Raw genomic sequence first — 27,823 nt, 5'->3', positions numbered from 1 at the left:
GCCCCCCCCCCCCCCCCCGCCCCGTGATGAAGCCATGGGCGTGGCAAAGGCAGCCAGCACAAGGCTCTCTGGGGCAGGCAGGCGGCTTGGGACTTGGGCCCGGCCTCCCTCACCAGCCAACAGGCCACTGGGGGCAGGAGGGGACACGACCCCAGGCCCAGCCAGCCTCCCACCCTGGAGGCTCCCGTCCTGGGAGGGAGCACAGCGTCTGGGCATCGCCTTGTGTGTCCTCATAGCGACCCCTCGAAGAGGACTGCCCACCACCGCCCTTCTGGGCGAGGAGAGGGGGGCTCCAGAAGCTCAGGGGCAAAGCCAGGGCTCAACGCGCCCCCCCTGCAAGAGGCCCGCGGCCAGGCTATGGCTTCTGAATCCACCTGCTCTGAAGCTCAGGGTCACTGTTTCACGTTCCAGGTACTCAGGTGCCCGAGGCCCCAGGGGATCCTGGGGTGGCCCCTTCACCTCCCTGGGCCTTGGTTTCCTCAGGTGTAAAGTGGGCCTGGCAACCCTTCCCCCCACCAGCTCTGGGGGAAAGGCTTTGCAGGCCACATTGCCCTCTCCCTGTGCACGATGCCCAGGCCCCAAGGGGCCCGATGCTGCCCAGAAGACACCCAGAGCCCGTCAAACAGACCCTCCCCACAACTTGCAGCCCAGCCCAAAGCCAGACTCTTTAAGGTCAGGGTTTGGGAACAAGGTCAAGGGCTCCTCAGCGGGGCCCAGCTGAAGCCACTGAGACGATCTCACACAGGCAAAGGGCCTGGTTATTCCTGAAGCACAGTGGGTCCCAGCCTTTCCCACCCCATGACCCCTGCGTGTCCGCAGACCATTCCACCACCACTTCCCAACCTTCTTCAGACTGACTTCAAGTCCGTTCACTGCTCAGAAACTAGCCTTGACCTCAGCAATATGTCTGTGAAATCATGGGGTCAGTGTACTGTTTTTTTTCTAATAAATACTAAAATAAATGCATAACTAGTCAAATAAAAAGATACCCGTCCGTGACCCATTTGGGAAGCACTGCAGCTTTGGGTAAGTGGGGGTGATGGGTATGAGACAGAGACCCAGAGACAAGCAGCGGGAGGAGGGAGGATGTGGTCTCCAGGTGTCAGGCTGGGCGTCACCCCTGCTTAGAATCCTGTCAGATCTGCTTCACCCTGAACTCCACGGAGGGTGGGGAGAGGGGCAGCAGAGTAGCTCAGGGGACAGGGGGTTGTGAGGGGAGGGGGCGGTACAACCTCCTGGAATGGCCGTGGCTCAGGGACCACCTGGGGGATAAAAGGCAATAAGTAACCAGCCACTGACTGCCTGAGCCCAAGAGCCCCAGGGGCAGCCCGACCAGCACAGACCAGGCGGGTTCCCTTGACCTTCAAGCATCTCATCTACTTAATGCCTCCACCTTTCCTCTCCCTCCTGCAGCCTTGCTGCCCTCAGCCTCCTTGGGGCAAAGCCACCCAGGCCAAGGACCTCACCTGAGGCAGAGGCCCCTGCCCAGCCTTGGAGATGCCCTTCCCCCCACCCCTGCCCTAAAAAAATACGACTACTCACCCCTGGTTTTTCTAAAGAAAGACACCTAACTGGTTGACTAAGAGAGTTTGTGTGCTCTGGGGCATCTACAAAAGACTGTCACAACTAGACGCTCGGGAACAAGACAGACACCCCAACACGTGGACGGGCGGGATCTTAGCAGCGTTTCTTCTTTAAAGGAAAAAAAATGCACCCTGAATCCCACCTCTTCTTCTGGGCCTGTCTCCCTGGCCACCGGGCCCTCGGAGGCCTGAGAGCCCTCTCCAAGCTACTCTCAGCCCAGGGGAGACGCCAGAAATCACGGCTGCCAACGCCCCGGCAGGACCTTCTGCCCTGGAGTGGGTCTGGCCTGGGTCCCAAACATCAGGCGAAAGCCCCATCTGGGCCCGGACCCACACTCCCCAACTTTAGCACTTTCTGGAAGTCATAAGCTATCAGTAGAAAAAATAAATAAATATATATGTCTGTCTCTATGTATATGCATATGTATACACGTATATGCACGGGCAGGACCACGCTGAGCCCATCTGAGCCTCGGCAACCCGGACCCTGCTCCTCCCCCAGCCCCGGCGGCTCGGCGCGGCGGCCAGGTCGCGGACGAAGTATTGCTGTCTGCCCCTGGCTCCTGAGGTAAAGAAGGTGAGACGGGGCGGGCGGGCGGCGGCCCTCATCTCCTCCCCTGGCTCGCGGCGTCCCCAGACTGTGGCTCCCCCGGCGGCGGCTGCGGCTCGGGCGCCCAGGGGCCCCGGGCGGCGGCCGGATCGGCCTGGCACGGCGGGTCCTTGCGGCGATCGGCGGCCCAGGAGGGACTGCGGGCCAGGCCTTGGGGCCGGGCGGCGGCACGGGGGCGGCCGGGGCCGGCGGCCAGGCTGCTGGTACTGCTGAACCTGCGCGCGGGCGGGAGGCCGGGCGGCGGGGGCGGCGGCCCGAAGAGGGAGGTGAGCGAAAGGCTGCTGAGCGTCTCCGAGTGCTCGCTGCCCGCGCCCCCGCCGGCCCGGCCGCCCGCGCCCTCCTCGTCCGACGGGTCCATGGAGTCGTGCTGGGTGCAGCCCGGGCTGGTGGAGCCCCCGCTGCTGTGGCTGCGCTGATGCGCCCGCAGCCCGCTCAGGCTGAACTGGCCCCGGCCCCGCAGGCTCGGGCGACGGCGGGCGGCTGGCGACGGGCCGGCACGGAGCCCCGAGGCGGGCGCGGGTGGCCCCAGGGCGCGTCGCGGGCTGTCGCTCAGGGTCAGGCTGTCCTCCAGCGTGGTCTGCAGGCTGCCCGCCGAGCTGCTGCGGCTGCCCTCCAGCGACGTGTTGCTCCCCGTGGCCTGCGGGGAGGTCACAGGGGATGGGGGGCCGCCCGGTGTCCCGCAGCCCGCCCCTCCCGGTGACACGCGGGCACGTCCAGCCCTCCTTCCAAGCCCTCAGGAACTCCCTCGGATCACACGCGGCATCCCGGGCTTCCCCTTCGCCCAACCACCACCGGTCTGAGCTCCTGGGTGGCCCTCCGACCTGGCCCCCTGACCCACCCCACTCCCCGACCCTCGGGGGACAGTCGGCGTCATCCTTCTCGGACCCCATCAGACCCTGCCCCCCCCCCGCGGGTGGCGTAGGCTCTGTGCTCACAGGGGGTAAAACCCTTGGGCCCCACCACACCCCTCTGGGACCTCACTTCCCACCACCCTCCCCCTTGCTCACCGGGATCCTCCCGGCCCCACCCCACTGCCCTACCCCCACCCGCACCTCTGCTCTGGCTGCCGCCTGATACCCACCCGCTTCACCCCTCACAGCCTTCCCAGCCCCTCCGCGCCCTGGCTCCCCGCACAGCCCCCTTCCCTGTGCAGCGTTCTCCCTGGCCCGTATCACTATCAAACAGACTGTACCTTCCATGCATTTCTTTTGGTGTATCTTCTCTCCTCCCACATCCCTGCAACGCACTAAACACTAAACTGTAAACCCCAGGAGGCAGGGACTCTGTCATCGTGCCACCCGCTGTAGCCTGCAAGCCTAGCACACAGCTGGGGTCAGCAGTCACCGAGTGAGCAAACGACTACCTGCTGGGGACCTGGGCCCCGCCCTCCCACCGCCCTCCCTCCGCCGCAGGGTGCCTCTCCCAGGGACCTGGTCCCTTCCCCCAGCACCCGCCCACAGAAGAGGGACGTCACGTCCGCAGACCCTTCTGCTCTGCGCTCTGGGCCCTGTGGGTGCCCAGGTGATGGCCCTGGCCAATCCAATACAGGTGGCCCTGCAGACCAAGACCTGCCATGGCCCAGACCTGCCCCCCATCTCCATTCCTAGTAATCACACCCCAACACCCTCAGAGCTCCACCACCCCCTGCAAAGCCTCCCAACGCCCCCTCCTCCCCATCCCCTCAAGCTACACCCCATGGCCATCCTTCAGGGCCTGCCCCACCCTCTTCTGTCCCCAGATGCCCTGGGACCCAGCTCTGCCCATTTTATCAGCCTCTAGGGCCACCTCCTCCCTCAAGTCTCAGCACTACCCCCTCACTTTCCCAAGTGCCCCCAGCACTGCCGTGCCCCGTGCCTTCGGCTGGGCCCACCCCCTCCTCCTCCACCTTGGACTTAAGGGCCCCCTCAGATGTCCCCTGACAGGAGAGCTCTCAGAGCTGGGAGGTGCCATACTTGCTGACGGAGGGTGCAGTTGACGCTTGGCAACCGCAGGGACGCCCAGGAGCCCTGCAGGGCAATCTTGGGGAGTGTCCCGGCACCAGCGGTCTTCTCCTGTCCTTTCTGGCTGGCGGCCACAGCAGGGTGGAAGAACTCAGCCGGCATAGGCAGGAGTGGGTTGGAGGCATCCGGGGAGAAGGGGCTCGGGGGCGCTGCTGGGGAGGGAGAAGAGGGAGCTGGGGAGCAGGCTCAGGCCCCTGAGGGGGGTTGGCAGGAAAGGACCACCTAACAAACTGGCTGTGAGACCGCGGGCTCCCTCTCTGAGCCTCGGTGTCCCCTTTGTGAAAGCAAGAGAGGAACACTGAGCCTGCCCGTGTGAGTCCTGGGAGGATGGGCACTTGGCAAAGGCACAGTTTCTGGAGCCAAGCAGACCCAGGCTCAAGGCCCCCTGGGTTCCTTCCTCTGTGAAATGGGGACCAGCTGCCCACCTCGAGGAGTGGAGAGAAGGCTATAAGAGCAAGAGGCAGCTGTGGAGCTCCCAGCCCCGTGCAGAGCACTGCTCACTGTGACGGTCACCCCCCCAGGTCCTGACACCCAGGAGGTCTGGCCAGGCCTGGGGGCCCCCCTAGGACAGCAGGCAGGATGGCAGAGCAGACAGAGTGCTGGGGATGGAGAGGGGCAAGGAGAGGGCGAGGGGGAAATGAGAGCTGGGGCCAGTCTTCGGGGGCAACCTCTGTCCACGGTCCCCTCAGTGCCTTCCAGGATGAATGAAGATGGAAGCCTGAATGTCCCCAGGTAGGGGGATTCCTAATCTATGTCTTATTATGTAAGAAAAACGCTAATGAACGGTTAGGTAAAGAAGATGGGATTTCGTTGGATCAGAACGGCTCTTGGGGCCTGTGCCCCAACTTTTGGTTCAGGAAGTCTGGGGTCTTGGCCCCTCAGCCATCACGTCCAGTCCAGAGGCCGTCAGCTTTAGGGAAGGTCCTCGGAAGTCACTCCACCCCCAGCTCCTGGAAAGCGCTCAGGGCCAGGCCTCCCAGAATAGCACTTGGGGTGAGCTCAGGGTCTGGGGGCCCCTCTTCTGCTGAGCTCACCCCTCTGCCCCCTTCCCCAGCCAGTGCTGTGAAGCCAGATCCCATCACCCTCCAACGGGACTGGAAGTGAAGGTAAGTCCGTGATGGACCAGTCAACTGAGTCCTCCGTCCTCCCGCCCAGAACCCAGCCACAAGCCCAAAGCGCAAACAGAGGATGCTGAGGGTGGGGCTTTGTACGAAAGGACTGTTGAGGACAACAGGCTTTCTGTTGTTCAGCGTCACCTTGTGTGACGATCTGTGGGATAAACACCTCTCGAATTCAGCTCTAGAAAAACCCTTCAATAATCAGGCAGCTTTCATTCTGCTTGACGAGCTCTGTGTGCCAACATGTTTCCTCTTTCACCACAGCTCCTAGGACACTCAGCATGAATCTTCCACTAGCCTAGACTTCTGGTATAATTATGATCTCATTTCTATCAGGCCTGAGATTCCTATCTTTTATTATCAGTTATCCACCTGGTTCTTTCTGGACTCAATATAATAGTCTAGGCAAAAACACCAAGGAAAAAACTCAGCCCGCCCCCTCTGAAGCCAACACCCGAGATCAGGGCTGTGGGGAGCTGACGGGGCTCCCACCCCTCACCTTGGTTGCTCTCGTGTTTCAGCCAGGACCGGACGGGGTTGAATGGGATCGACTCCATCTCACACAGGAAGTTCTCCGGATCCGACGAGACAGCCGTGTTGGATAAGGGGAAGAAGCATTCACCCAGGTCCCCTACCCGCATCGGCTCAGGCGGGTCCGGCTCACCCTACAGGAAAAGGGAGGTGAAAGGGGCAGGATGGTGGAGGGGGGACAGCCTGCCACAGCTGCTTTCATGCCCCTGCTCTTCAGCCCTTTGCTTGGTTGCTCTCACTGCCTGGGATGGCCTTCTCGCCTCGGCTACCTGGCCAGCAATCATCATCTTCCAAATCCTGGGTGAAAGGACCCCGCCTCCAGGAAGCCCTCTCTGATGTCCCAGGCAGGTAGCAGTTTCCCACTCACTCCCCTCATGACTCTGAGATCCTTGAGGGTCTTCCTTGTCTCTGTAGCCAAGTGCCTAGTTCAGACCCTGGTCAGTAAAAAAGCCAAGTCTAGGCGGGTGAAGGCATCAGAAGATTGGCCAAGCGGCTGCAGGGCCTCCCTGTGAGCATGACCCTGGGCAGGTCCCTTCCTGTGGCTGAGCCTCCGTTCTTACAGCCATGAACGAGAGAGTAACCCCTCCTTCTGGGGCCTGGCACCCAGAAGCTGCCAGCCTTCCTTCCTGGCACTCCCTGGGCGCTAACCCTTCTCAACCCTGCAGCCCAAGGCGACCTCTGCACAGTAAGCTCCTCAAAAGCTGCCTCAATGTCCCCTCCAAGGCGGATGAGCCCCCTACGAACCGTCCTTTGAGTCCTAATAAAACAGCACCCATCTAAGCCCAATGAGGCCCTAGAAACTGTGCACCCCAACATCCTGTGTGGAAAACAGTGCAGGGGTGCAGGAGATACAGGAAGGGGCTGGGGATGGGTGCCAGCAGCTGTAGGAGCTGTCAGCTCTCAGGGAGGGGACAGGGGGGCAGGGAGGGGCTGGGAAGATCCACTCCCCCCATCCCAGCCTTCCTGGAGCTAATGGAGGACAGCCCTGGGGGGCAGTGGTGCCAAACCCAGGCTGCCCCAGGAGTCAGGGGTCAGGGGGACCGAGGCTCTCTTAGGGCAGGGCCACTGCACCCCAACCTCAGGCCAGGGGCTCCCTCTCTCATCCCTGAGCTGGGGCAAGAACGACTTGGCCTTGAGGTCACAAGCCAGGTGGCAGACCTCCCCTGCCTGAGTCTTCAGGATCAACATAGTGGCCCTTCCAGCCCTCCTGGCCTCCTCAGACTGACCACCTCTAGGGCAGAGGTTGGGGACCAGCCCCAGGGCTGGCTTCCCTGCTCTGCCTTGCCCGGCTGTGTGACAGGACAAGCTAACTCACTTCTCAGAGCTCTCATGTCCTCACATGTGAAATGGAGCCACATTATCCCTGACACACAGAGCTGGGGAATGGACACACTGAGTGCAAGTAAAGTCTGGCACACAGTAGGTGCTTGCACCTGTTTCAACTCTTCAGCCTTAAGGCCCCCTTGTAAGTTTGGCCCACCAGGGACAACTTCCATTAAATGGATCAAACACATCCAAGCTACAGTGAGTGGCCAAGGCCACTTGGATGCTGTGATTGGAGCCCTGGCTGGCCTCATTGCTGTGTGACTTCAGGTAAATCACTCCACCTCTCTGTTCCCAGCCCTCATCTGATCAACAGGAGATGAAGGCCCAGCACACAGTGGGTGCCACTTAAGTGGTGAGCCAGGAAGGAAGAGTGTTCTGGCACAGCAGGCAGAGGCCAGGCTCAAGGACAGATCCGCCTGCCCCGGAGCCCACTGGGCACTCACCTTGCTGTCTCCGGGGCCGGGTGGGCAGGCTGCGGGGTCCTCCAGACTCAGGTCATCGCCAAGCAGGATGGACGAGGACCTGTCTGAGTTCAGGGAGAAGGCCTCTGTCTCGGCCAGCTGCACCTGCAGGGAGAGGCAGCAGCGTCGGGTCCCCCCTGGGGCTGGGATGGGGCAGTCCGGTCCTCCAGAAAGATGCAGGGCAGTGGTCAGAGAGGACCAGAGATCTGAGCACAGACAGCATGTCCACCTTGTGCAGGAACCCAGCCTGGGCAGGGGGTGGGAGATGACACGAGGGTGTCACAGCCAGCAGAGTGCCACGCCTGGGCTGGGCTGGAGGGCAGGTGAGCTGCCGTGAGCTGTGAACCAAAGCTGGTCTGCTTGCCCCCAGGCCAAGTGCCACTCGAGGCTGGCTGGGTCTAACTCACCCGTGGCCCTGTGCAGGCTAACCGCACGTGCAGAGGTGTTTGCAAGCCCGGAGGACCCTGGGGAATTTGAACTTCCCAAATAACACTTCAGGTTAGGGGGGTTCCCAGGGGCTGGAACACCCCTGGGGAGGAGCTCAGGGCCCCACTGGGGAGAGGGGAGAGGGCCCTCCTGAGCCTGCACAAGACAGGCCAAAGGCCACTGGATGCCCTGGGATGCCCATCCGGGAAACTCCACCTGGAGTTTGTCACAGAAAAGGCAAACTGCACCAGAGGTGACACATGGGCTTCCTGCTGGCCCCAGCAGCCCACCACCAAGGTGGGCCCTTTCTGAGCACCCACTGTGTACAGACACAGAGAGGGGCCTCGCAGCTCCTGAGGCCACGCCACAGGCCTGCACTGAGCGGACGGACAGGCCAGCCCGGGCTCGGGGAGGCAGGTCTGCCACAGCCCCCGGGCAGCATCGGCCAAGTCGGCCCAGCCAGGCCTCCGCCCAGAGCCGCTCTCCCCTCCGGCTGGTCCCCCACCCCGAGGCCCCAGCTCCCTCCGGGGCTGCCACTACCTCCTGCTTGTCATGGTGACACTTCTCGCAGCTGGCCGGCGAGGAGTAGTGGTGGAAGATGGAGCCGGACAGGTTGTCGATGATGGTCAGCTCCCCCTCCAAGGAGTCCTTGATGATTAAAGAGACGCTGTCCAGCCACAGGTTCTCCTAGGCGGACGGGGACGGGGTGGGGACAGGCGGGATTATCGGCCGGGTCGGGATGGCGGGGCGGGTGGGCACAGCTGCCCTCCTGGTTCTCTGCCCGTGGCCTGGGCCCGACCCCTCATCACAGGGTCGCTCCTTCAGTGGAGCCGAGCAAGTGGGGCCCGAAACGACAGAGCTTTCTGCCCTAGGCCCCCGCCCAGCTGCCCTCCCAGCCCTCTGCGACCCCGCTGCCCTCTCCGGGCCCCGCCCACCTGGGCTGGTGAATAGCAGTTTCGGATCAGGTGGCCCTCGGCGTCGCCCGCGCTACCCGCCCCTCCTGGCCCGCAGCCAGGCACGTGTGCCCCCGGGGAGCCGGCAGGTGGCCGCGGGCTGGGGCCCAGGCCGTGGGCAATCTCCAGCTCCAGCTCGGCGTCCATCTCAGCGTCCTCCTGGGCCTCCTTGTTGCTGTCGTCCAGGTGCTTCATGAGCACGGCCACCACCACGTTGATGAGCACGAACTGGGCCGTGAGCACGAAGCTGACGAAGTACAGCGGCGACACGAACTGCAGGCTGCTCAGGCAGCTGCGCTCGTCATGGGTGCAGTCCCGCAGGGTGTCCTGCACCCGGCGGGGCGGGGAGGCAGTGGTGAGGCCCGGGGGCCTCCAGGCGCAGGCCTCACCTCTGTCCTCACGAGTCCCTCCCCACCCAGTCCAGGCCAGACTGCGGGCCAGGGCCGAGGAGCCTGCGCTGGGTGATGGGCAGTGAGGCCAACGCCGAGGGCCTGGCACCCGGAGGAGCGGTGCCCGGAGCCCCTGGCCCTGGCCGTGGGCCCCCAGGACCCTCTGGCCCTGGGCGGAGTCCTGTCCCCTAGAATCTGAGCACTGACCCCAGAGCAGCACTTAGGGGCAGACAGAGACCCTGGCCTCATCTCCACCTCACTGTGCTTCAGGGTCCCGGGCAGGTCTCTCTGCTTCTCTGTGCCCTGCACCCCCCTCCCGTGTGTGACGGGGCACTGGGCAGGCAGAGGGCCCGGGAGCCCTGGCTGTCAGGACCCGGAACCCAGCCCAACTCTCCCTCCCCAGCCCACCCACGTGTACCTTCATGATCCCGTTCCAGTTGTCGCCAGTGGAGACCTGGAAGAGCGTGAGGAAGGCCATGCCGAAGTTCTCGAAGGTGGCATGCCGGCTCATGCCCTCACATGGGTTCTCGTCATTGCAGACTGGAAGGAGAGTGGGGTCAGCCCGGGCTGCCCTGCACTGCTGCCTCTCGGCCTCATCTCAGAATCCCACGACAACCTCAGAGGTGCGTGCGGACCGTGCCCAGCCCACAGATGGAGAAACTGAGGCTCGAGGAGGTGCCACACAAGCTGGGACTCAAATTCCGGTGAGCCTGGCTCCTCCCTCCACCCAGGTATCAATTCCTGAGAGAGACGATGGGGTGGGTAAGGGCCAATGCCCAAGGGAGCCCCACTTTCTGGAGCCAGCCCTGTGCAGGGCTGGGCTGGATGTGGGCTGTGTTGCCCTTGGTCTGTGCCCCGGCCACTCTGCCTGCTGGGGTGGCACTGGCTCTGGATGGGCACCGGCAGGTGGAGCCGGAAGGGGCATGCATCCCTGAGAGGCCAGACAGTTGGGGGGGCCCAAGTCGGCAGTCCACTGCACAGGCCTGGGTGTGCCTGCGGACCCAGGCTAGCGTCTCTCAAAAGCTGCTATTCACACTGGGAGGGGCACGTGGATGGCTGAGGGTCGCCCATCCATCCCCCCCACAGGCCTGCTCTGGGGGCATCTCCCCAGTACAAAGACCTTGACGGGACAGTCTGGTGGGGGAGTGTATCTCAGGCCTCCCCACCCCTGCTGAGGTCCTCCACCAGACCTGTTCCACGAAGCCCCCAAGCCCAGGCCTGCTTCAGGCGTCACGCACCCAGCTTCCCGAAGAGCTCCACTCCCAGGGCAGCGTAGATGAAGAAGAGCAGCATGAAGAGGAGGCCCAGGTTGCCCACCTGTGGAGACAGCAGGTGGGACTGGGCAGGGCCTGGGGAGGTGGCGGGCGGCAGGCTCCAGGCAAAGGACCAGCCTGAGGGTCGGGGCAGCTGTAACATTTCACCAGACTCTGTGTCTGTGTCTGTCACCCCTGCACGACCTCCTGGAGGGCAGGCCAGGTCCGGCACAGAGCACAGGACAATAATAAAACACGTGTGGAGCCTTTGCTGTGAGAGGCCCAGTTTCAAGCACTCCACGTTCATTACTGCACACAGGGATCTATGAACTCTCTTTTACCCGCATTCTTTAGGTGAAGAAACAGATGTACTGAGAGGTGAAGTACTTGCCCAGGGCCACATCGCTAATAAGTGGTAGGACCAGGATCAAGCCCAGCAGGCTGGCCCCATGGTCCATGCACACAGTCGCTACACCTGTGTGTGGTTAGTACCATCCCACAGATGAATGGAGAGAGAGAGGAAAGGAAGGTGCAGCAATAATGCCACCCCCTCCACGAAGCCTGCCTGGATGTCTTCAGGCAGACCAGGATGCAGTCTGACAGCATGAGAGTAACTGGTGTGTCCCTGTCACTGTCTCTGCCAGTCTGGGAAGTCCTTGAGAGCAGAGACATGGCTGGATTAATTCAGATCTGCTTCCTCAGGCCAGCATGGGCCCCGGCCACAGAGCGGAGTGAACATAGGAATCATGCAAGACTGGGGGCCCCAGAAGCCTCCTGCAAACGCAGCCACCCCCATCCCACAGCTCCTGTGGGAGAAAAACATCGCAGATTCCAAACCTATTTCAAATCTATCCATAGTCCAGAGACCGCCTTTAATTCGTGTTATGGATGAGATAAGGTTCAAAAATGTTCCTGCCCTAGAAATGAAGTATCTCCAAGAACCCTCAGAAGACCTGCATGAATAGAATCCGAGGATGTTTGCATTAATTGCTGAAAAATAAACCACGTTAATCACAGACTCTTAATGCTTCTCTGCTGCAGACAAGGGTTTCCTTCCAATCTGTGCTACAATCACACCAACAGTGTCTGACTAATTAAATGATTCTCATTCATTAATGAAACAAGCACTCACTGAGTACCTCTGAGGCCAGATGCGAGGCCCCAACTGCCGGAAGGAATCCGGCAGGGCCTGAGCCTCAGCGCAGCTTCCCACCCTGTGCGGACCCAGGTCAGCGTTTCTTCAACCTCACCTTTCCTACCAGCTCCCCCTCTTCCCTGCCCTCAGCATCTCCGAGTCTGCACGGCTACAGCAGCCTCCTCAACGGCCTCCCTCCCTCCAGCCTCTCCCTCGATCCATTCTCCTCACGGTCACCAGAGCAACCTCCTTAAAGGCAGCTCTGCTCGAGGCCTTCCTTATCCAGACCCTCCCGTGGCTCTCATTGCCCACAGGACAAAGCCCAGGTTTGCTGTCTTGACATCTAAGGCCTGTGTGATCCAGCCCTGCGGACCCTCTCCCAGCCTGATTCTCCACCCCGACTCCAACCACACAGAAAACAGACTCCATTTGCATATTCTGTTTCCTCTGCAGGGAAGACCCTCTCTCTGTCTTTGCCTGTTAAATGCCTCCTCCCCACCCCCAATACCCAGATCATGGGTCACCTCCTCTGAGAAGCCTTCCCTGATGCCTCCTCCCTCTGAGTGCCTGAGGCAAAGCCTGGAAGGATGGGGCTGAAGTTTCATTTTCATATCACTTTACATAGAACCGAGGAAATGTCCAGGGTCAGCTAGCAGATGGTGAGGGGTAAGCCCCTCACCCCAATACCACATGGTTCTTGGCACACGCATCTCTTAAAGTATAATTACTGTCACGTGTCTCCTACTCGAGGCTGGGACCTCCTAGGCATCTCCACGTGCCCTATGCCAACTCAGTGCTGGCCTGGGAGCCACCCTAGCATGCCCAGGGGTCAGAACAAGGGGAAAGGGGTAGGGGAAGGGGCAAGGAGGCCAGGCAGGCTGGGGGCACACACTTGCCGCCCCCATTTCCATCCTTAGCAGACTCTTACCTGGCACTTCCTATGATCCAGGTACCGTTCAGTGCTTTATAAGCTTTAACTATTTTAAACCTCACAACACCCCTTTGAGGTAAGCGCTGATATCATCCCCCATTTCACAGGCAAGAAAACCAAGGCACGAGAGATTGAGTCACACACCCAGGCTCTCGCCGGATAGGAGGCTTTGACCACAGGTCAAAAGGGCTTGAGTCTGGGCTCCAACCCACTTCCTGTCTACACCCTAACCCCCCAGCCCAGCACTCACCCCCCATCTCCCATGAGACAAATTCCTCTGAAGGGATTTCATGTTAGGAAAGACCACAGCTCTCTGAATGAAGGCCCTTGCTTTCCACTCAGACCTGCTGTAAGCTGTGTCACTTTCCCTTTGCAGCTAGGCTGCTGGGAAGCTCACACCAAACTCAAGGACGGAACTCATTAACATCGCTAGCCAGGTTCCTGAGAGAGTTAGCTTTGCTTTCACCTGCCCTGGGCTGTTAATCTTTTATCCTCATTTTTAGCACGCTGTATCCGTGCCTTTTACTTTAAGACACTTAAAGTTCCTTAAGACTAGGTGAGTCATAATGAATAAATGAATGTATATGAGGTTCACCTCAGAGTGAGGTGAGACCACACTGAGGGGAGGGAGAAGGGGAGCCATCAGTAGTCAGGACAGTCGGGGAGGGGGAGCCTGGGACTGCAGAATTCCGAGGAGGATGAAAGATGCACCCTCTGTGGCCCTGACCCATCTCCCCTCCGGTCACCAACGTGGGGGGCTTTCCTAACTTCCCAGGGTTCTCACCCAGGTCAGGGTTTCATGCTGTCTCCTCCTAGAATGTCATATCTGTCACCTCTCCATCCACATCACCACCTCTCCTACCAAGCCACCTTACAAGGTCAAGCTCAAAGTGCCCTGACGCCTTCCTTGATTCCCCAGTGTGAGGGCCTCTCCCCACACCGCCCTGAGGCCTCTGTCTTCCCCTCCAGGCTGGTGACTCCTGAGGGCAGAACATGGGCGCTCAGCGGCAGCCCAGGGTCCAGTACACAGCAGGCGTGGGCAAGCGCTTGGCAAGTCAGGGAGAAAGAAGCAGAGGGGACCCCCGCCCATCTCACAGCCCCTGGCTCACATTTGCTTCTCTGGAGGTGGGACGCTGCCCTGGCTCCGGGCAGCTCTGGAGAGAAGGGAAGTCAGGGCCCATGCCCCCCAGGGCCCCAGAGAGGGGCCACAGGAGCAGCTCTTACCTGGGGCAGCGCTTGCACCACGGTGTCCAGCAGGGCCCGCATCCCCGTGGCCATCTTCAGGAGCTTCAGCACTGTGGGCGACACCCAGCCCGGCGCACTCAGCCCGGGCCAGCGGACAGGCGTGTGCACGCACGCGCTCGTGTGTGAGTGCAGGAGAGTGGGAGAGTGGAGGAGCGCGCAATCAAGGACGACAGCTCTGCGATGCTGTACTACAAGCACGTGGGTTCAGCTGAACAGGGCGGTGCACAAAACACGTGTGCCCAAGGTCAGGGCTTAGTGTAAAGAAGTCCAAGAGGCCTTCCCTGGTGGCGCGGCCGTTGGGAGTCCGCCTGCCGATGCAGGGGACGCGGGTTCGTGCCCCGGTCCGGGAGGATCCCGCATGCCGTGGAGCGGCTGGGCCCGTGAGCCATGGCCGCTGGGCCTGCGCGTCCGGAGCCTGCGCTCCGCAACGGGAGAGGCCACAGCGGTGAGAGGCCCGCGTACCGCAAAAAAAATAAAATAAAATAAATAAAAATAAAAAATAAATAAAAATAAAAAAGTCCAAGAGAAGGGGGGCAGGCACAGTGGGAATGGAGGGGCATTAGGTGTGTGAGTGAGTGCGTAATTCACCGCGATGAGGCCACAATGACCGACACGTGAGTGGCCCTGGGGTCTCTCCCTTTTCCTCTGGCTGGAGAGGGCCCCAGTGTCACTGCTGAGTTTCTCCACCTGCCCCCTCACCACTTCAGAATCTGGGGGCAACAGGCAGGGCAGGTGGAAGGGTGAGCATTGAGGCAGGAGGTTTTTGAAAGAAGTGTGAGGACAGCCTTGGGGAGAAAGGGAGGCTTCTGGGAGAAGGAAGAGGATTTCAAGGACAGCGCGTCCCAGGCAGTGTTGGAGAAATGCTGGTGAGGACCCAGTGTCTTCCCAGCTGCACTGGGTTCCTTTCAACCGAACCTGAGACTGGACCACAAGGACCAGGGTGTTATATGGAGGGGGCGTGCAGGGTGCAGTACAGAGCTGTCAGGACAAGGGTGCGTGTGTGCCCACGGGACGGTGGGTTGAGTGTGTATCAGGTATGGGCTCCTCCTGGCTCCTGTTCCCCCTGCTCAGCAGGAGGCCCGTGCTGCCCCGCAGCCCTCCCCAACGTGGGCTCCCCCACCCGGTGCCCCGCCCGCCCCTCACCCCGGGCAATGCGCAGGACCCGCATGATGCGGATGATGGTGGGGTTGATGGGCAGCGCCGCGTTGATCTCGATCTCCTCCAGCGTGATGCCCATTACCGACAGCAGCACGATGGCCAGGTCCAGCTGGTTCCACCTTCACGGCCGGGCAGAGGAGGGCAGGAGTGAGAAGCAGGGTGAGAGGCACTCGAGGTTAGATACGCCCCAGCTGGGAGGAACTTCCCAGCTCTCCACCCTCCTGCCGTGGCCCACGGGGATCCCTAACAGCCCCTCCAGACCCCAATGGTTCCAGCTCCTTCTCTGCCCCCCACAGCCTCTGATCCCTCAAGAGGCTGACCAGGCTAAATGAACATCTCTGGCCTCTGTGGGGAAAGAGGAATGGGCTCTGACTCCTAGGTCTGAATCTTGAGCCAGATGCTCCCCCTGTGTGGCCTTGGGCTAGTCCATCAACCTCTCTGAGCCCAATGTGTTCCCTCTGAAAAGGACTAGCATGAGATATGGCCTGCTCTGCCTGTGGGGTATGGAAGACCCACAAGAGATGAGCTGAGGAGGGCTTGGCAGAATGCCCTGCACCCATCAGGGCTGTAGGCAGCACACACCTGGGGTCCCTGGCCATCAGTGGCCAGACACTTATTGGTTCCCCTCCTCCAGCTGCTCCAGGCTTCCCCAGAGGTCAGGACTGCTTCCCCATCCTGCAGTCCACTTTCTGCTGCCCCAGCCCAGCTGCTCACCGGTCCTTGAAGAAGCGCCTCAGACCAAATGCCACCAGCTTCAGCACAGCCTCCAGCACAAAGACAGTGGTGAACATGTAGTTGCAGTACTTGAGGGCTGTCTCCAGAGACTGCAGGGGCAGCAAAGAGAAGCATGATCCAGGCCCCATGACCTGTCCCCCGCTTTATTCCAGCCAGAAAATCTCTGCCTTTTAAGGGGAAAATTTACTCCATTCACATTTAATGCAATGATTTACATATCTACTTTCATGCTTTCCACCTTACTTAATGTGTACGATTTACTTTACATTGCTGTTTTCTTTTCCTTATTTCTGCTGGCTTGGTCCAACTGCCACTCTATGGAGGCAGTATGGGGTAATGGTTAAGGGTTGTGGTTAAGAACCAGACTGCCTAGATTTGAATCCAGACTCGGCACTTACTCCTTATTCACTGTGTAACCTTGGCAAGTCACTTGGCCTCTCTGGGACTTAGTTTTCTGATCTATGAATTGGGGATGATAATAGCACCCCCCTCAGAAAGTTGCTATAAAAATTAAATGAGGTAATAGCCCAAGACCGGACAGAATAAATACTTGGTAAATGTGAGCTATTATTATTCCATTTCTTCATGTTAATTTAGAAGTTCTACAATTGCTGTTCCATTCCACCAGTGGTTGCCTTCCTTTTCCCTGCACTCATAATATTCCTCTCCTACCATTTAAAATAAGATACTAATTCCTCATCTGGAGGCTCTGCTCTCCCCTCCTTCCCCCACTCCAGTAAGTCTTTAAGAAGACTTGCCCTTACGTACCCCTCATGTGTCCCTCAGGCACACTGCCTGCAACTAGCTGGGAACTGGTCACCTCTCCTACCGCAGTGTTTGCCCCCAGCGGTCCTGCCCCTCCCCCAGGCTCCATATGCCCCGTAGTGGTGGAGCCAGTGGTGGAGCCAGCTGGCAGGCCCTGAATGCAAATCAAAGCTCCAGTCCTGCCTCCACCGCTCACTGGCTGAGTAACTTGAGCACATTTTACCTCTCTGAGCCTCGGTTTCCTCATCTACAAAAACCTCCCCCAGACACACCTTAGGATCGCTGTGAGGATTAGAGAGTGAATACCTGCAGTGTGCCCTGCAGAGCCACACTGAGCATACCACAGCTACCGTCACCCATGTTCAAGGCTGGGTCCAAATGCCATCCCTCCTACCCTCACCCCCACCCCACCCCGCTCACCAGGACCGAGTGACCTCTCCCTCTCACTCCTCTGTCCTACCAGGCCCTGCGCCTCCTGAGCATAGGACCGCCAGTGGGTCCCTGGGGTGGGGTCTTGCTGAGGGTCCAAGCCCAGCACGCGATCCCGGGCCAGAGGCCAGGCCAGGCTCACCGTGGGCTGACCGTAGTGCTCCAGGGACATGGTGACCACATTGAGGCAGATGACGGCGGTGACGAAGATGTCCAGGTAGTGGCTGGTGCACATGGAATGGATGAGCAGCCGCGTGCGACAGTAGGTGGCATAGTAGGGCAGCCGCTGGGCCTCTGCAGGGGGTGTGGGGCGGCAGCGGGGAGAGCGGCTCAGACCACAGAGGGTTGGGGCCAAGGTGGAGGCAGAGCACACGGAGCGAGAGGTGGAGGGGCAGGAGGAAGCAAGGGGGAGAGGTGCCAGTCCGCCCCAGGCCCTGGGAATCAGAGTTAGGTCTCTTCCCCCAAGCCAGGGCGCCTTGAGGGAAAGGGGTAGGATGTGAGGGAAGGTGGCAGAGAGGGCGCTGATTCTCCCCATTGTGCCCATGTGGGGGGTCCGGTCTGCTGGGGGCGGGGCATCAAGGCTCCGCCCTTGCCCTCTTCCTGGACTGAGCTGCCAGGGTCTCGTGCAGGTGGGCAGTGGGGTCACCATCAGACTCCGGGCGGACACCAAGAGGAGTCAGGTCACCTGGACAGGTGGATGCTGGGGGAAGGGCAAGGCCAGGGGCCTGGGGGCCATATTCTCTGTTCCCTTCTGGCTGCAAAGGCCCAGTGGCTGGGGTCACGCCCCGGCCTTGGCCCCTGAGCCCCGCCCCCCGCGTCACCCACTCACTCCGGCGTTTCTTCTCCAGGCGCCGCAGCCGCTTCTCCTCGCGCCGCCGCGCCTCCTCGGCCTCCTGGTGCTGCCGGCACTTGTGGAAGTTCTCCACCACGACGCCCACGAACATGTTGAGCACGAAGAAGCTGACGATGAGCAGGAAGGAGATGAAGTAGAGCAGCATCCAGGGGTTGTGGTTGGGCACCGGCTGCGGGGACCAGATGGGGCTGAGGGAGGCTGCTCGGGCACCGGGGGGCCCACCGTGCGGGGCGCGCCCCACCTCGCCGAGCCTCCGTGCGGTGGGGGCGCCGGCAGCAGCCTCCTGGGCAGCTGGGAGATTTGAAGGAGGCAGAGGTAGGAAGTGCCCACCCTGCTTGGCACAAGTATGGTGCTCAGCAAAGAGAGCCCTCCCCTTCCCCGCCATCTGTCTTCTTCCTCTCACCCATCATCCATCCGTCCCCCATCCACTTATTCATCCATCCACTCACCATCCGTCCATTTATCCACCCACCCACCTCTCCATCCATACACTCATTCCTCCATCTACCCATCCATCCACTCACCATCCGTCCATTTATCCAACCATTCAACCATTTATTCATCCATCTAGAAACAAGGCAGGAAGCAAAGCAGCCAGCAGAGGAGAGAGCGCAACCCTGATGGAGTCTGTGTGTGTGTGTGTGTGTGTGTGTGTGTGTGTTGGTAGGGGTGGCAGGCAGGAGGGTACAGACTAAGAAGTGGAGGAGGATGTCTCCACGTGCTCTATTCCCCCCACATCCCCAAGTCCCACCTCTACCTCCAGCTCTAGAGTCTACGGGGTGAGGCCCGAGAGGCCAAGAGCCCGAGCCTGCTTACAGGCCTAGGCGCTGCCCCCAGCCCCGATTCCTTCACTGAATGGGCCCTGTCGTGACCAAGAGCATCTCCCTGCTCCTTCTCCCGTGGCCCCCACAGCCATGACACTGCCAACCCTGGCCAGCCGCGTGTCTTGCCTAAAGTCCCAGCCTAGCCCCAGAGGGGATCCCCACTCTCAGGGGGATCTTGGGAGCGAGGGCTCAGGCCTCCTCTCGGGCCCAGCCTCCTCCCTGACCCCTTCCACCCTCCCGCTCCTAAATCCATCCTCACCCAGCAGCCCCGGGAAGCTCCCGCAAGCTCACCTCGCTCTAACCCCTTCACTGACACCCACTGTGCTCAGCTACGCTCCACCCCCGGAGGCGTGCGCAGGTCTTCCTGACCTTCCCACCCCGCTTCCCCGCGCCAGCCGCCTCCTCCCACACCCTCAGTTCTCCACACACGGGCTCTGCAGCCCTCCTGGCGGGGCCAGCTTGCAGCGCTCGCCCGACACAGAGTGAGGCAGACAGAGCAGTGACTTACACCAGCCAGGGAGCGGCCCTCGTGGGGCAGGGTGCAGGCCAGGACAAGGAGGGGCGGGCTGTGGCTGACAGTGGGAAACCCCAGCTTCAGACCCCGGGGCCCCAAAGACACCGTGTCCCTCCCTGACTGCCCGCGCCGGACCTGGCCCAGCCACGCCCACCTGCTGGTCCACAGCGACGGCGTCCAGTCCATTGTACATGATGTTCACCCAGCCGTCCTTGGAGGCCAGCACAAAGAGGGACATCAGGGCCTGGAACCCGGGAGGAAAGGGTACAGGGGCAATGGGCACGGGCAGTTCGGGCTGCGTCTGCCCCCTCCATAGCTCTGGGAGGCAGAGGGACAAGACCTTCCCCAAGTCCAGGGCAGAGCTGTGTCCTCAACCAAAAAACCTTTTCTGAGGGTGCCCTGTGGGCCTGCCATAAGCCCTGCAGGCACTGCTGCAAGAGAGTGAGACTGGGCGGGGAGTCCTGGGCTCCAGTCTCAGCTCTGAAATTAACTGCACAAGAAAATTCACGAGGCCTTTTCCTCTCACCCACTGAACGGCGCTAACACTTCAGTGACTGCCTGCCATGCTGGCTGGGAGGGTCAGCGGAGACTTTAAACTGGAAGGTTCCTGACAAACATGCGGGGCCCTGCCACCATCACGCCAAGCTTGCCTCTGGCACCTGAAAACAGGAGCTCGTGAGAGAAATCAGGACCAGCCCAAGCTCTGCCACTCACTGGCTGTGTGACTTAATGTCTCTGGGCCCCGGCTTCTTTGCCTGTAAATGGCAATAATTGCTCCAACTAACAGATTTTAGAAACAGAGATGATGCCCAGGAGACAGCCAGCCAAGGCTCCTACACAGACGGCAGGCCGAAGCATCCTCAGGATAGGTCTCCTGCCCTGAACCGGCCCCTCCTTCCTGCCCACCCAGGGCACAGACCCATCCTCTTCCCTTCCAGGCGGGAATGGTGCTGAGGGCTGCCCGGAAAGGGCTCAGGCCCAGGAGGAGGGCAGGGCAGGGGACAGGCCAGGGAGGCACACGGAGCCCTCACACACCAAGGAGCAAACGTCCCCGTGAGCCCCTGGATCACAGAGCCCTGAAGTACAGACAGCCTGGGACCTTGGAATCACAGACCAGCTGTCACTGATCCCAATTTACAGATGAGGGCACTGAAGCACAGAGAGGGTCAATACTGGCCTGAGGACACATTGCTGATAAGTGGCCCAACAAGGAATCCAAGGTTTCAGGCCATGCCGTAACCTCCCACGTGGCTCTGCAGGCTGAGAACACCCTACTCAGGTGTCCCCGGGCATCAGCCTGGCATCAAGCATGCCCAGAACGGGAAAGAGCTGGGGATGCTCCATAGTAGCCAGGCCTGGGCCTGGCGCTGAGGTCAGGGAGTCAGGAGCACGATCATAAAGGGCCCCCAGTGGCTTTCCCTCAGCTCCTGGAACATCTCTTTTAAAACATTGTCTCGGGACTTCCCTGGCAGTCCAGTGGTTAAGACTCCGCGTTTCCAATTCGGGGGGCGCGTGTTCGATCGTTGGTCAGGGAACTAAGATCCCACATACTGTGTGGTGCGGCCAAATGAATAATTAAAACTTAGAACAAAATAAAAATCTTTTAAATTAAAAAAATAAAACATTGTCTTACCAACCACTGAGTTGTTAAGAACTTGAAAATGTACTACTTCTGGAGAATCTGGAGGGGCGGGGTAACTGGGACCCAGTTTCTGGCCCCATTTCCCGGCCACTCACTGCCCCTCTGAGGCCCCACAGCTCCTTTCCCAGGGGGTCCGGGGAGTGGAATCCCTGGTCATGGGGATGAGCGCTTCAGTGGATACAGTTGCACGGTCCTCAGCAGAGAGGCCCGGGCCCTGGGCCACCCAGAGTTGGATCCTTGCTCCCTTCCTGTGTGAATTGGGGAAGGCACTCCCAGGCTGGTCATACCCAGTCACCTAGGTGGGCCCTCAAGAAACAGGAGCAGTTTGGGGGTGGGGGGAGCTCTTTGGAGGCAGCCAGCTGGAGGCTCTCATCTGGGACACGACCCAGATGGCCGAGCATGGAAGGCCCCCAGGAGAGGGGACCAAGGGCAAAGCAGGAACTGGGCAGGGGCCGGCCTGCCAGCTGGAGCAGGGACCAGAGGAGATGGGTGATGGGAGAAGAAACCCACCCTGGGCCAGGGGCTTGATACACTTTAGTCTCTGCCACAGCCTGTATGGTGGCCTGTAACATTCCCATTTTACCAACAGGGAAACTGAGGCTCAGAGGGGCCACACCTACAGTAAGTGGCAGAGCCAGGATTCACACCTGGTCTGGCTGACTCCAAAAATGCCTGTCAGGGCCCCCCTGGGTAGGGGGTGGGGGCCAGGAACCAATGTCCACTAAAGCACTTCCTAAATGCCAGGTACCTGCTGGACACTCTGTATTCATGGTCCCTCAGCCTCACGCTACCTGCGAAGTGAGTTCTACCCCTACCCATTCTGCAGAAAAGGAAATCAAGGCTTGCAAAGCAGAAGCCCTGGCAGGAGGGTACTGGAGCCTGGTCTGTAATCCCAGGGCTGTCGGCACCAAAGAGCTGTCACCCCAGCCACCGGGGATGGGTCCGGTCAAGAGCAGAAGGGGGCACTCACCTGGCCCAGATTGTCGAAGTTGTACTTGTGGTGGACCCAGCGGTAGTTGGCGGCCACACAGTCAGAGCGGTTGGTGATGTTGCGGGTGTCTACGCCCAGACAGTGGTAGAACTTGCCCTTGAAGAGCTGGGGGCAGGGACACGGGTCACAGGGTTAGTGACCATCTTGCCAGTACTCCCAAGGGGTGGGGAGGGGAGTGCAAATCAGAAGAGGGCCCCGCCCCTCGGGGTCACTTCCTCCTTGTACGGCCTGAGCCAACCACTCCATCCCACCGTCTCTCCAAGTCCCCCAGCAGGAAGCGGGGCTGCTCGCATCCCATCTCACGAGTGAGGAAACTGAGGCCCAGTGGTGTCAGGCGATTTTCCCAAAGTCATTTGAGGTTTAAGAAGGAGCAGAGCCAAGCTTCACACCCTGGTCTGTCTGATTCTTAGCTCTTCCACAGACCCCAGAGATCAGACACCAGTACCCACACTGGGGATTCGGGCAGTGACTCCACGCGAGAAAGTTGCCTGTACATCCCCGAGAGACAGAGACGTAAAGGGACCCTCCCTAGGGACCCAAGCCCTCTCCATGTCAACTGGGACAAGGCCACTATCCACACAGAGTCCACACCAAGCCCGTTCTGCCCAGGAGGCCACGCTGTGACTCTCTCAGCAACCCCAAAGGACACCTGTGCACGGGGTTCCTCCAAACCTACAGCCCCAAACACAGGACCAGGTGGGGAGCCTGGGGGCCTCAGCACAGGGTTCAGACCCTCAAGAAATAGGGTCTCAGCAGCAGCTCAGACCGCAGAAGGCCCAGGTCACTCTGGCCACCCCCCAACACACACTGTGTGATCTGCTCCACTACTCGCTGTCCCTCCCTGAGGCCTCATTCTATACCCGGGCTGGGCCCCAGCCCCACATCTGAGTCAGCTCAAGGCCCTGCCGGGGTCAGAGACCCTCCATGACCCCTACCCCAGAGGAGCCAAGCCCCAACTCCTTAGCTGCCATTCCAGGTCTCTCCCCACTCGGCCCGGCTCATCTCTCCGTGCCAGCCGTAGCCCCGGGGCTCTCTCTCCACACGTGCCCTGCTTGGTCCCGCCTCCCCACACGTTGCCCATCTGCCCCTGACACACCTTCCCCCCACCGTGACCTGCCCAAACCTCCCGTCTTTCAAGGCCCAGTGCCAAGGCCACCTCCTTCAGGCGTTTTCCCCACTGTCCCCAGCCCACCCCTGTGCTCCCATTTACCCAGCCTGCCTTGCAGTCAGCCATTTGGGCCGTGTCTGTCTCCCTCCCTGGAATGGGAGCTAACTGCTGGCAGGGACCATGGCTGCTCCACTAGGGCCGCCTGGCACAAGGTCTGGAGAGCTGGGCAGGAGTGTGGAGCCTCTTCCCCGACTGCAGAGCCCCCGCCACGCCCTGCCCAGCCTGGGTGCCCCTCACCTGCACCCCCAGGATGCCGAAGATGACGAAGAACGCACAGCAGATGAGGACGATGTTGCCGATGGGCTTGAGGGAGGAGATGAGCGTCTCCACCACCAGCTTCAGGCCAGGTGCCCGGCTGATGACACTGCGGGCAAGAAGGGGGCAAGGGCACCGTTAGCCGCCAGCCAGGCCTGAAGACAACCCCTGCTAGGCCCAGAGCCACCAGAGCAGAGGCTCCCAGGCTCCAGATCTATATGAACAGCAAGGCTCTGTGCTTTCACCCCAACCCCTTGGGATCCACACCACACCCTCCTCTAGATATTAACGCCCAGAGATGGCAGTGAGCCACCAAGGACACACAGGGAGTGGGTAGCAGCCCTGGGGGCCACCTTCAGCCCCCGCCTTCCAGCACCTGCTCCAGGCTCCTCCCCCAGGAGCGGGGCCCACAGGTGTGACCCTGGCCCTGCTCAGCTGGTGCTGGGCACATGCTATGGAGGACTGAGTGGGTGTGGGTGGCCAGACTGAGGGGTTCACTTAGACCCTGGGGGCTTCCTTGGACAGTGCAGGGTTCCCCCATCCTCGGATGCGAGGGTCCTCACCGCAGGGGTCGTAGGGTGCGCAGCAGCCTCAGGACCCGGAGGACCCCCAGGATCTTGGCCCCCCCGGCCGAGGCCAGGGACACCACAATGTCGATGACTGACACGAAGACAAGGAAGCCATCCAGCACATTCCAGCTGCTGTGCAGGTACGCCTGCTCACCGAAGTACAGGCCCAGCGAGACCACCTGGGGCAGGGGCGATGGGTGGGGTCAGCCAGACTCCTCGGGAGGGTGGAGCGAGATCAGATGGGTGAGGGGCAGAGCCAGGTGGGCGTGGGAGAGCCGGGAGCAGTGGGCTGGAGTGGACACGTGCCCTGCCGCCCCCTCTGAAGGCGGGCTATAGGTCTCCCTCTACCCAGGGAGCCACTCCCTGAAGCACCCCATTCCCTTCTCCCTGCACATCTGGTTAACCCAATTTGAAGCCACGTGCTCTGGGAAGCATCCTAGATAGAACCCTACCGCTGTGCCCTGCACCTCCAGCAGGTACCTCCACGACACTGGAAATGGGTTGTGAGCTCCTGGGCAGCGGGCACGAAGCTGACCGCATCCCGCCTTCCCCAGTCCTAGGAGCCCAACCCAGTGGCTGGGACCAAGTGGGGGTGAGCCTCCAAGGCCATCTGTGGAATGCTGTTGAGGGGCAGGTGAGTGACAAGCTGAGCGGGGCTGGGCCAGGGAGAGGAGAGGTCCCAGGTGAAGCCAGGTACCTTCAGTGTCATCTCGCCCACAAAGATGGCTGTGAAGATGTAGTTGGACACAGTGAGGAAGATGCGTTCCTGAAAGAACCAGGAGATGCCATGGATCCAGGGTCTCCCAGGATTGGTCAGCCTCTGCCTTCAGCCAAGGGGCACCCAGGAGAGGCCGCCACTTCACAGTCCAAGGAGGCGGCCCCCTCTCCAGAGGCAAGCTCCCGGCCACATCTCCCTCCATGGCATCCGATCTCGCTGGGCTCTCCAACCCTCTCAGCCCAGCATGCTGTCCCTCAGCAGGCCCTGGGGACCTGTCCCTCTGCCGCATATCCTTCCACCGCCCAAAAGCCCCAGCCACTCACGGTGCTGCCGGCCTCAATCTGGGGCCGCTCCAGGGCGATGGTGATGCAGTTGAGGAAGATGAAGGCCAGGACGACATAGTCGAAGAGCTTGTGGGCGATGATGGTCTGACACAGGACGCGGAACCTGGGCAGGGTGGGCAGGGGGCCACGTGAGTGTCAGTTTGCCCCTTACCCTGGCCAGGAGGAAGGCCCCAGCAACACATGAGAACCAGAGTGGCCTGGAGGAAGCTGACCCTTCTTTTCTCTGGCCACACAACAGGTGGCGGCTTTAGGTCTCTGCTCAGGATGCCCACCTGAAGCCACCTCGGCTGACCACACTGCAAGCTCCTGGCACCCGCCTAGCCCTGGCAAAGCTTTCCAAACACTGGCCCGAATCTCTAAGCCTTGTCCTCTGGCTGCATGGACACATTGTCTGATACCCTCAGCTTCTGCCCCCAGGCCTTCCCTCGGGCTGCTCCCTCCACCTGGACCAGCCTGCCCCTCCTTACCACCCCTTCTTCATCTACAGAACGCTATCTGCCTCCAAAGCCCAGCACAAAGGCCTCCTCCCCCAGGAAGCCTTCGGATGCCCCCCTCCAGATGGAAGCACCCCAGGTTACCGGAAGATTTATCCAACCTGGTGCCCAGCACAGGATGGCCTAGACTAGAGGAGATGCCCAGGAAAGCCCCCACACGAACCCCTTCCTCCCCAGCAGACCCTCCACTACAGGGCCGGGAAGGCCCTCTGGGGTATGGGAAACCACCCGCCCGCCCCCTACCTCCCCACCGCGCCCTGCCAATGGCCCTGCTTGGCTTGGCAGAAATCTCTCCCTCCCAAACCTGTCAACCCCCTACTCTAACGCCACCCTGAGCCTGGCCCTGCCCACCTGTTCTCGGGGGAGAAGAGGTACACAGACCAGTCCTCGCGGACTTCGCACCAGTCAGGCTTGTAGACGTCAATCATCTTGCGGACGCGGAAGCACAGAGTCTGGCAAGGGGAGGACGGGGTGCTGGCGGGTCAGCGCTGCCCAGAGCCGCTCATATCCACCCACCCTGACCATCCAGCAAAGTGGGGCCACTGGATGACCTCCGAACTCTCCCAGCAAGACCAGAACCCTCACCCCACCCAGGGCGGTCAGGGAGGGCTTCTCTCACAGGGGCGGGCCCAGCTCAGAGGTGTTCCGGCCCCTTCCCCTGTTCACCCACCTGAAGCCCTCTCCCCATGGCCAGGGTCCCCCTTAGGCGGGAACCCTGTCGGTGCCTCCCACTCCAGCGCCACCCCTCGACCACTCCCCGTTGCATCCCAGCTGACCTCCTCGTGGTCCCCTCCGTGGCCCCCAGAGCCTCGCGCACTCACGTAGTCCATCTCCTCTTCGTCCTCCCCGGGATCCCGGCGGTCGTCCATCTTGGTGAAGACGTCCTTGGCGATGCTGGGCATCCTGCCATTGCAGTCCTCGTGCCCGGGGACCGGGCCTGCCGCCCTCCAGGCAGTCCGTGGGTGGGTGCCCACGGCGGGCACCAGCTCGGCCAGGTCCACCGAATCTCTGGTGTCGAGGGACAGCGTCCGGCGGTGGTGGCAGTGACGGTGCGCCAGGTGGGGACCATGCTGCGCTTGGTGGGCGTGCGGGGCGTGCGGGGCGTGCAGGGCGTGCGGGGGCACGGCCCGCAGGGGCCCCTCCTCCCGGGCACCTTCGTAGGCCCGGGCGCCACTGCTGTGCTCCGCCGCCGAGAGCAGGGACTCGTGCTCCGCCGATGGTGGCTTGTGCTTGAGGCTGTTCCAGCTGGAGCGACGGCTGGCCCAGGCCCCACTGCGGCCCCACGGCCCGTGATAGGAACTCCGAGAGCTGGACTGGGAGGAAGCCCGGGGCTCCGGTCAGCGCCACCACACACACCCACGGTTGTGACTGAAGGGAGCCTGCACACCCGCTGAGGCCCAAAGAGGGCTGCCCACCTGGCCAGTGGGTGACAGAAGGGGCTAGACCCCAGAGGTCCTCTCCTTGCTCTGCCTCTCACTCCATCCACATCTACAGACACATGGGCACCTCCACTGTGTGGCTATGTCCCTCCTGCCACCTCCCTTCCCTTGATAACAGTACAGTAAGTCAAGGCATCTTCCCATTTTACAGGAAGGGAAACTGAGGCTCAAGAAGGGCTGTAACTTGGTCATGGGCACAAAGTTTGGCAGTGGCAGAGGCCAGATACAAGCTCAGGTCTGCCCAACCCCAAGGTCCAGCTCTTAACCCTACACATTGCTGCTAAAACAAAAACCCACCTCCCTACACCAGACCCACTGGCACTATTCATTCATTCACTCACTCATTCCTTGTTGCCAGGTCCTGCTCTGTCCCTGAGCACCCAGGAATGCAACAGACATGGTCCCTGCCTGTTTCTGGCTGGGCAGTCTGGTGCCCTAAGCCTAGGTACCAGTCTGAGGCTGGACTGGCAGACACTTCTCAGGGTCCCTCAGCACACACCCAGCAGGGAGTAGCCAACCAGAGCACCCCATGAGGACTCACCAGGGAGCGCTGGTCGTAGCTCACCCTCCCCAGTGACATGACACTGCTCTTGCGGGAGCCCAAGGCCATTAGCACGGGGTCTGGCTGCAGCGAGAGGCGGGGGGCGGATGCTGCAGCCCCAGTGGGGCCCAGATGTCCACCCAGTGGGAGATTGGGGTCCAGGTGCCCATTGGGGGTCATGGGGATTGGGCAGAGCTTGGGATCTGGAGGGTTCAGATAGAGACAGAGGGAGGAGCAGACAAGAGGACAGAACAAGAGCAAAAGAAGCCATGAGACAAAGAAACAGACAGGGACAGTAACAGAAATGAAGAGTTTTTCTGGAGAGACCTCCTCCACCAGGAAGTCCTCCTGCTTGGACCCCGTCACATGTGCCTCCCCTCTGCCCCATTTGCAAGGCTCTCAGCTTTATTTTTGGATGAGTGG

General features: G+C 60.9%; 1 protein-coding gene across 2 annotated transcripts in view; it reads right to left on the bottom strand.

Annotated features, from left to right (window-relative positions):
* Nucleotides 1–55: 55 nt before the first annotated feature.
* Nucleotides 56–27,823, bottom strand: part of CACNA1I (calcium voltage-gated channel subunit alpha1 I) — a 106,049-nt gene continuing 78,281 nt past the window's right edge. The window contains exons 15-36 of one of the 2 annotated variants that reach the window (XM_029206308.1): nt 27,401–27,603; nt 26,242–26,733; nt 25,772–25,872; nt 24,906–25,029; nt 24,562–24,630; nt 23,859–24,043; nt 23,278–23,404; nt 21,852–21,977; nt 19,394–19,483; nt 17,878–18,070; nt 17,191–17,342; nt 15,834–15,943; nt 15,105–15,238; nt 13,941–14,011; nt 10,636–10,714; nt 9,816–9,937; nt 8,991–9,335; nt 8,596–8,742; nt 7,612–7,734; nt 5,811–5,976; nt 4,146–4,345; nt 56–2,830 (exon numbers count right to left, since the gene is read on the bottom strand). In XM_029206308.1, coding sequence (XP_029062141.1) covers nt 2,189–2,830; nt 4,146–4,345; nt 5,811–5,976; nt 7,612–7,734; nt 8,596–8,742; nt 8,991–9,335; nt 9,816–9,937; nt 10,636–10,714; nt 13,941–14,011; nt 15,105–15,238; nt 15,834–15,943; nt 17,191–17,342; nt 17,878–18,070; nt 19,394–19,483; nt 21,852–21,977; nt 23,278–23,404; nt 23,859–24,043; nt 24,562–24,630; nt 24,906–25,029; nt 25,772–25,872; nt 26,242–26,733; nt 27,401–27,603 — 4,001 coding nt within the window. In that variant the 3' untranslated portion in view covers nt 56–2,188. The remainder of the gene's footprint in view (nt 2,831–4,145; nt 4,346–5,810; nt 5,977–7,611; nt 7,735–8,595; nt 8,743–8,990; nt 9,336–9,815; nt 9,938–10,635; nt 10,715–13,940; nt 14,012–15,104; nt 15,239–15,833; nt 15,944–17,190; nt 17,343–17,877; nt 18,071–19,393; nt 19,484–21,851; nt 21,978–23,277; nt 23,405–23,858; nt 24,044–24,561; nt 24,631–24,905; nt 25,030–25,771; nt 25,873–26,241; nt 26,734–27,400; nt 27,604–27,823) is intronic. The other variant, XM_029206309.1, reaches the window with a different exon arrangement.

This window comes from Monodon monoceros, unplaced genomic scaffold (assembly GCF_005190385.1).
Source record: "Monodon monoceros isolate NGI ecotype Baffin Bay Population unplaced genomic scaffold, NGI_Narwhal_1 Super_Scaffold_6, whole genome shotgun sequence".
Classification (NCBI taxonomy): Eukaryota; Metazoa; Chordata; class Mammalia; order Artiodactyla; family Monodontidae; genus Monodon; species Monodon monoceros.
This window is presented reverse-complemented; position numbering and strand designations above follow the sequence as displayed.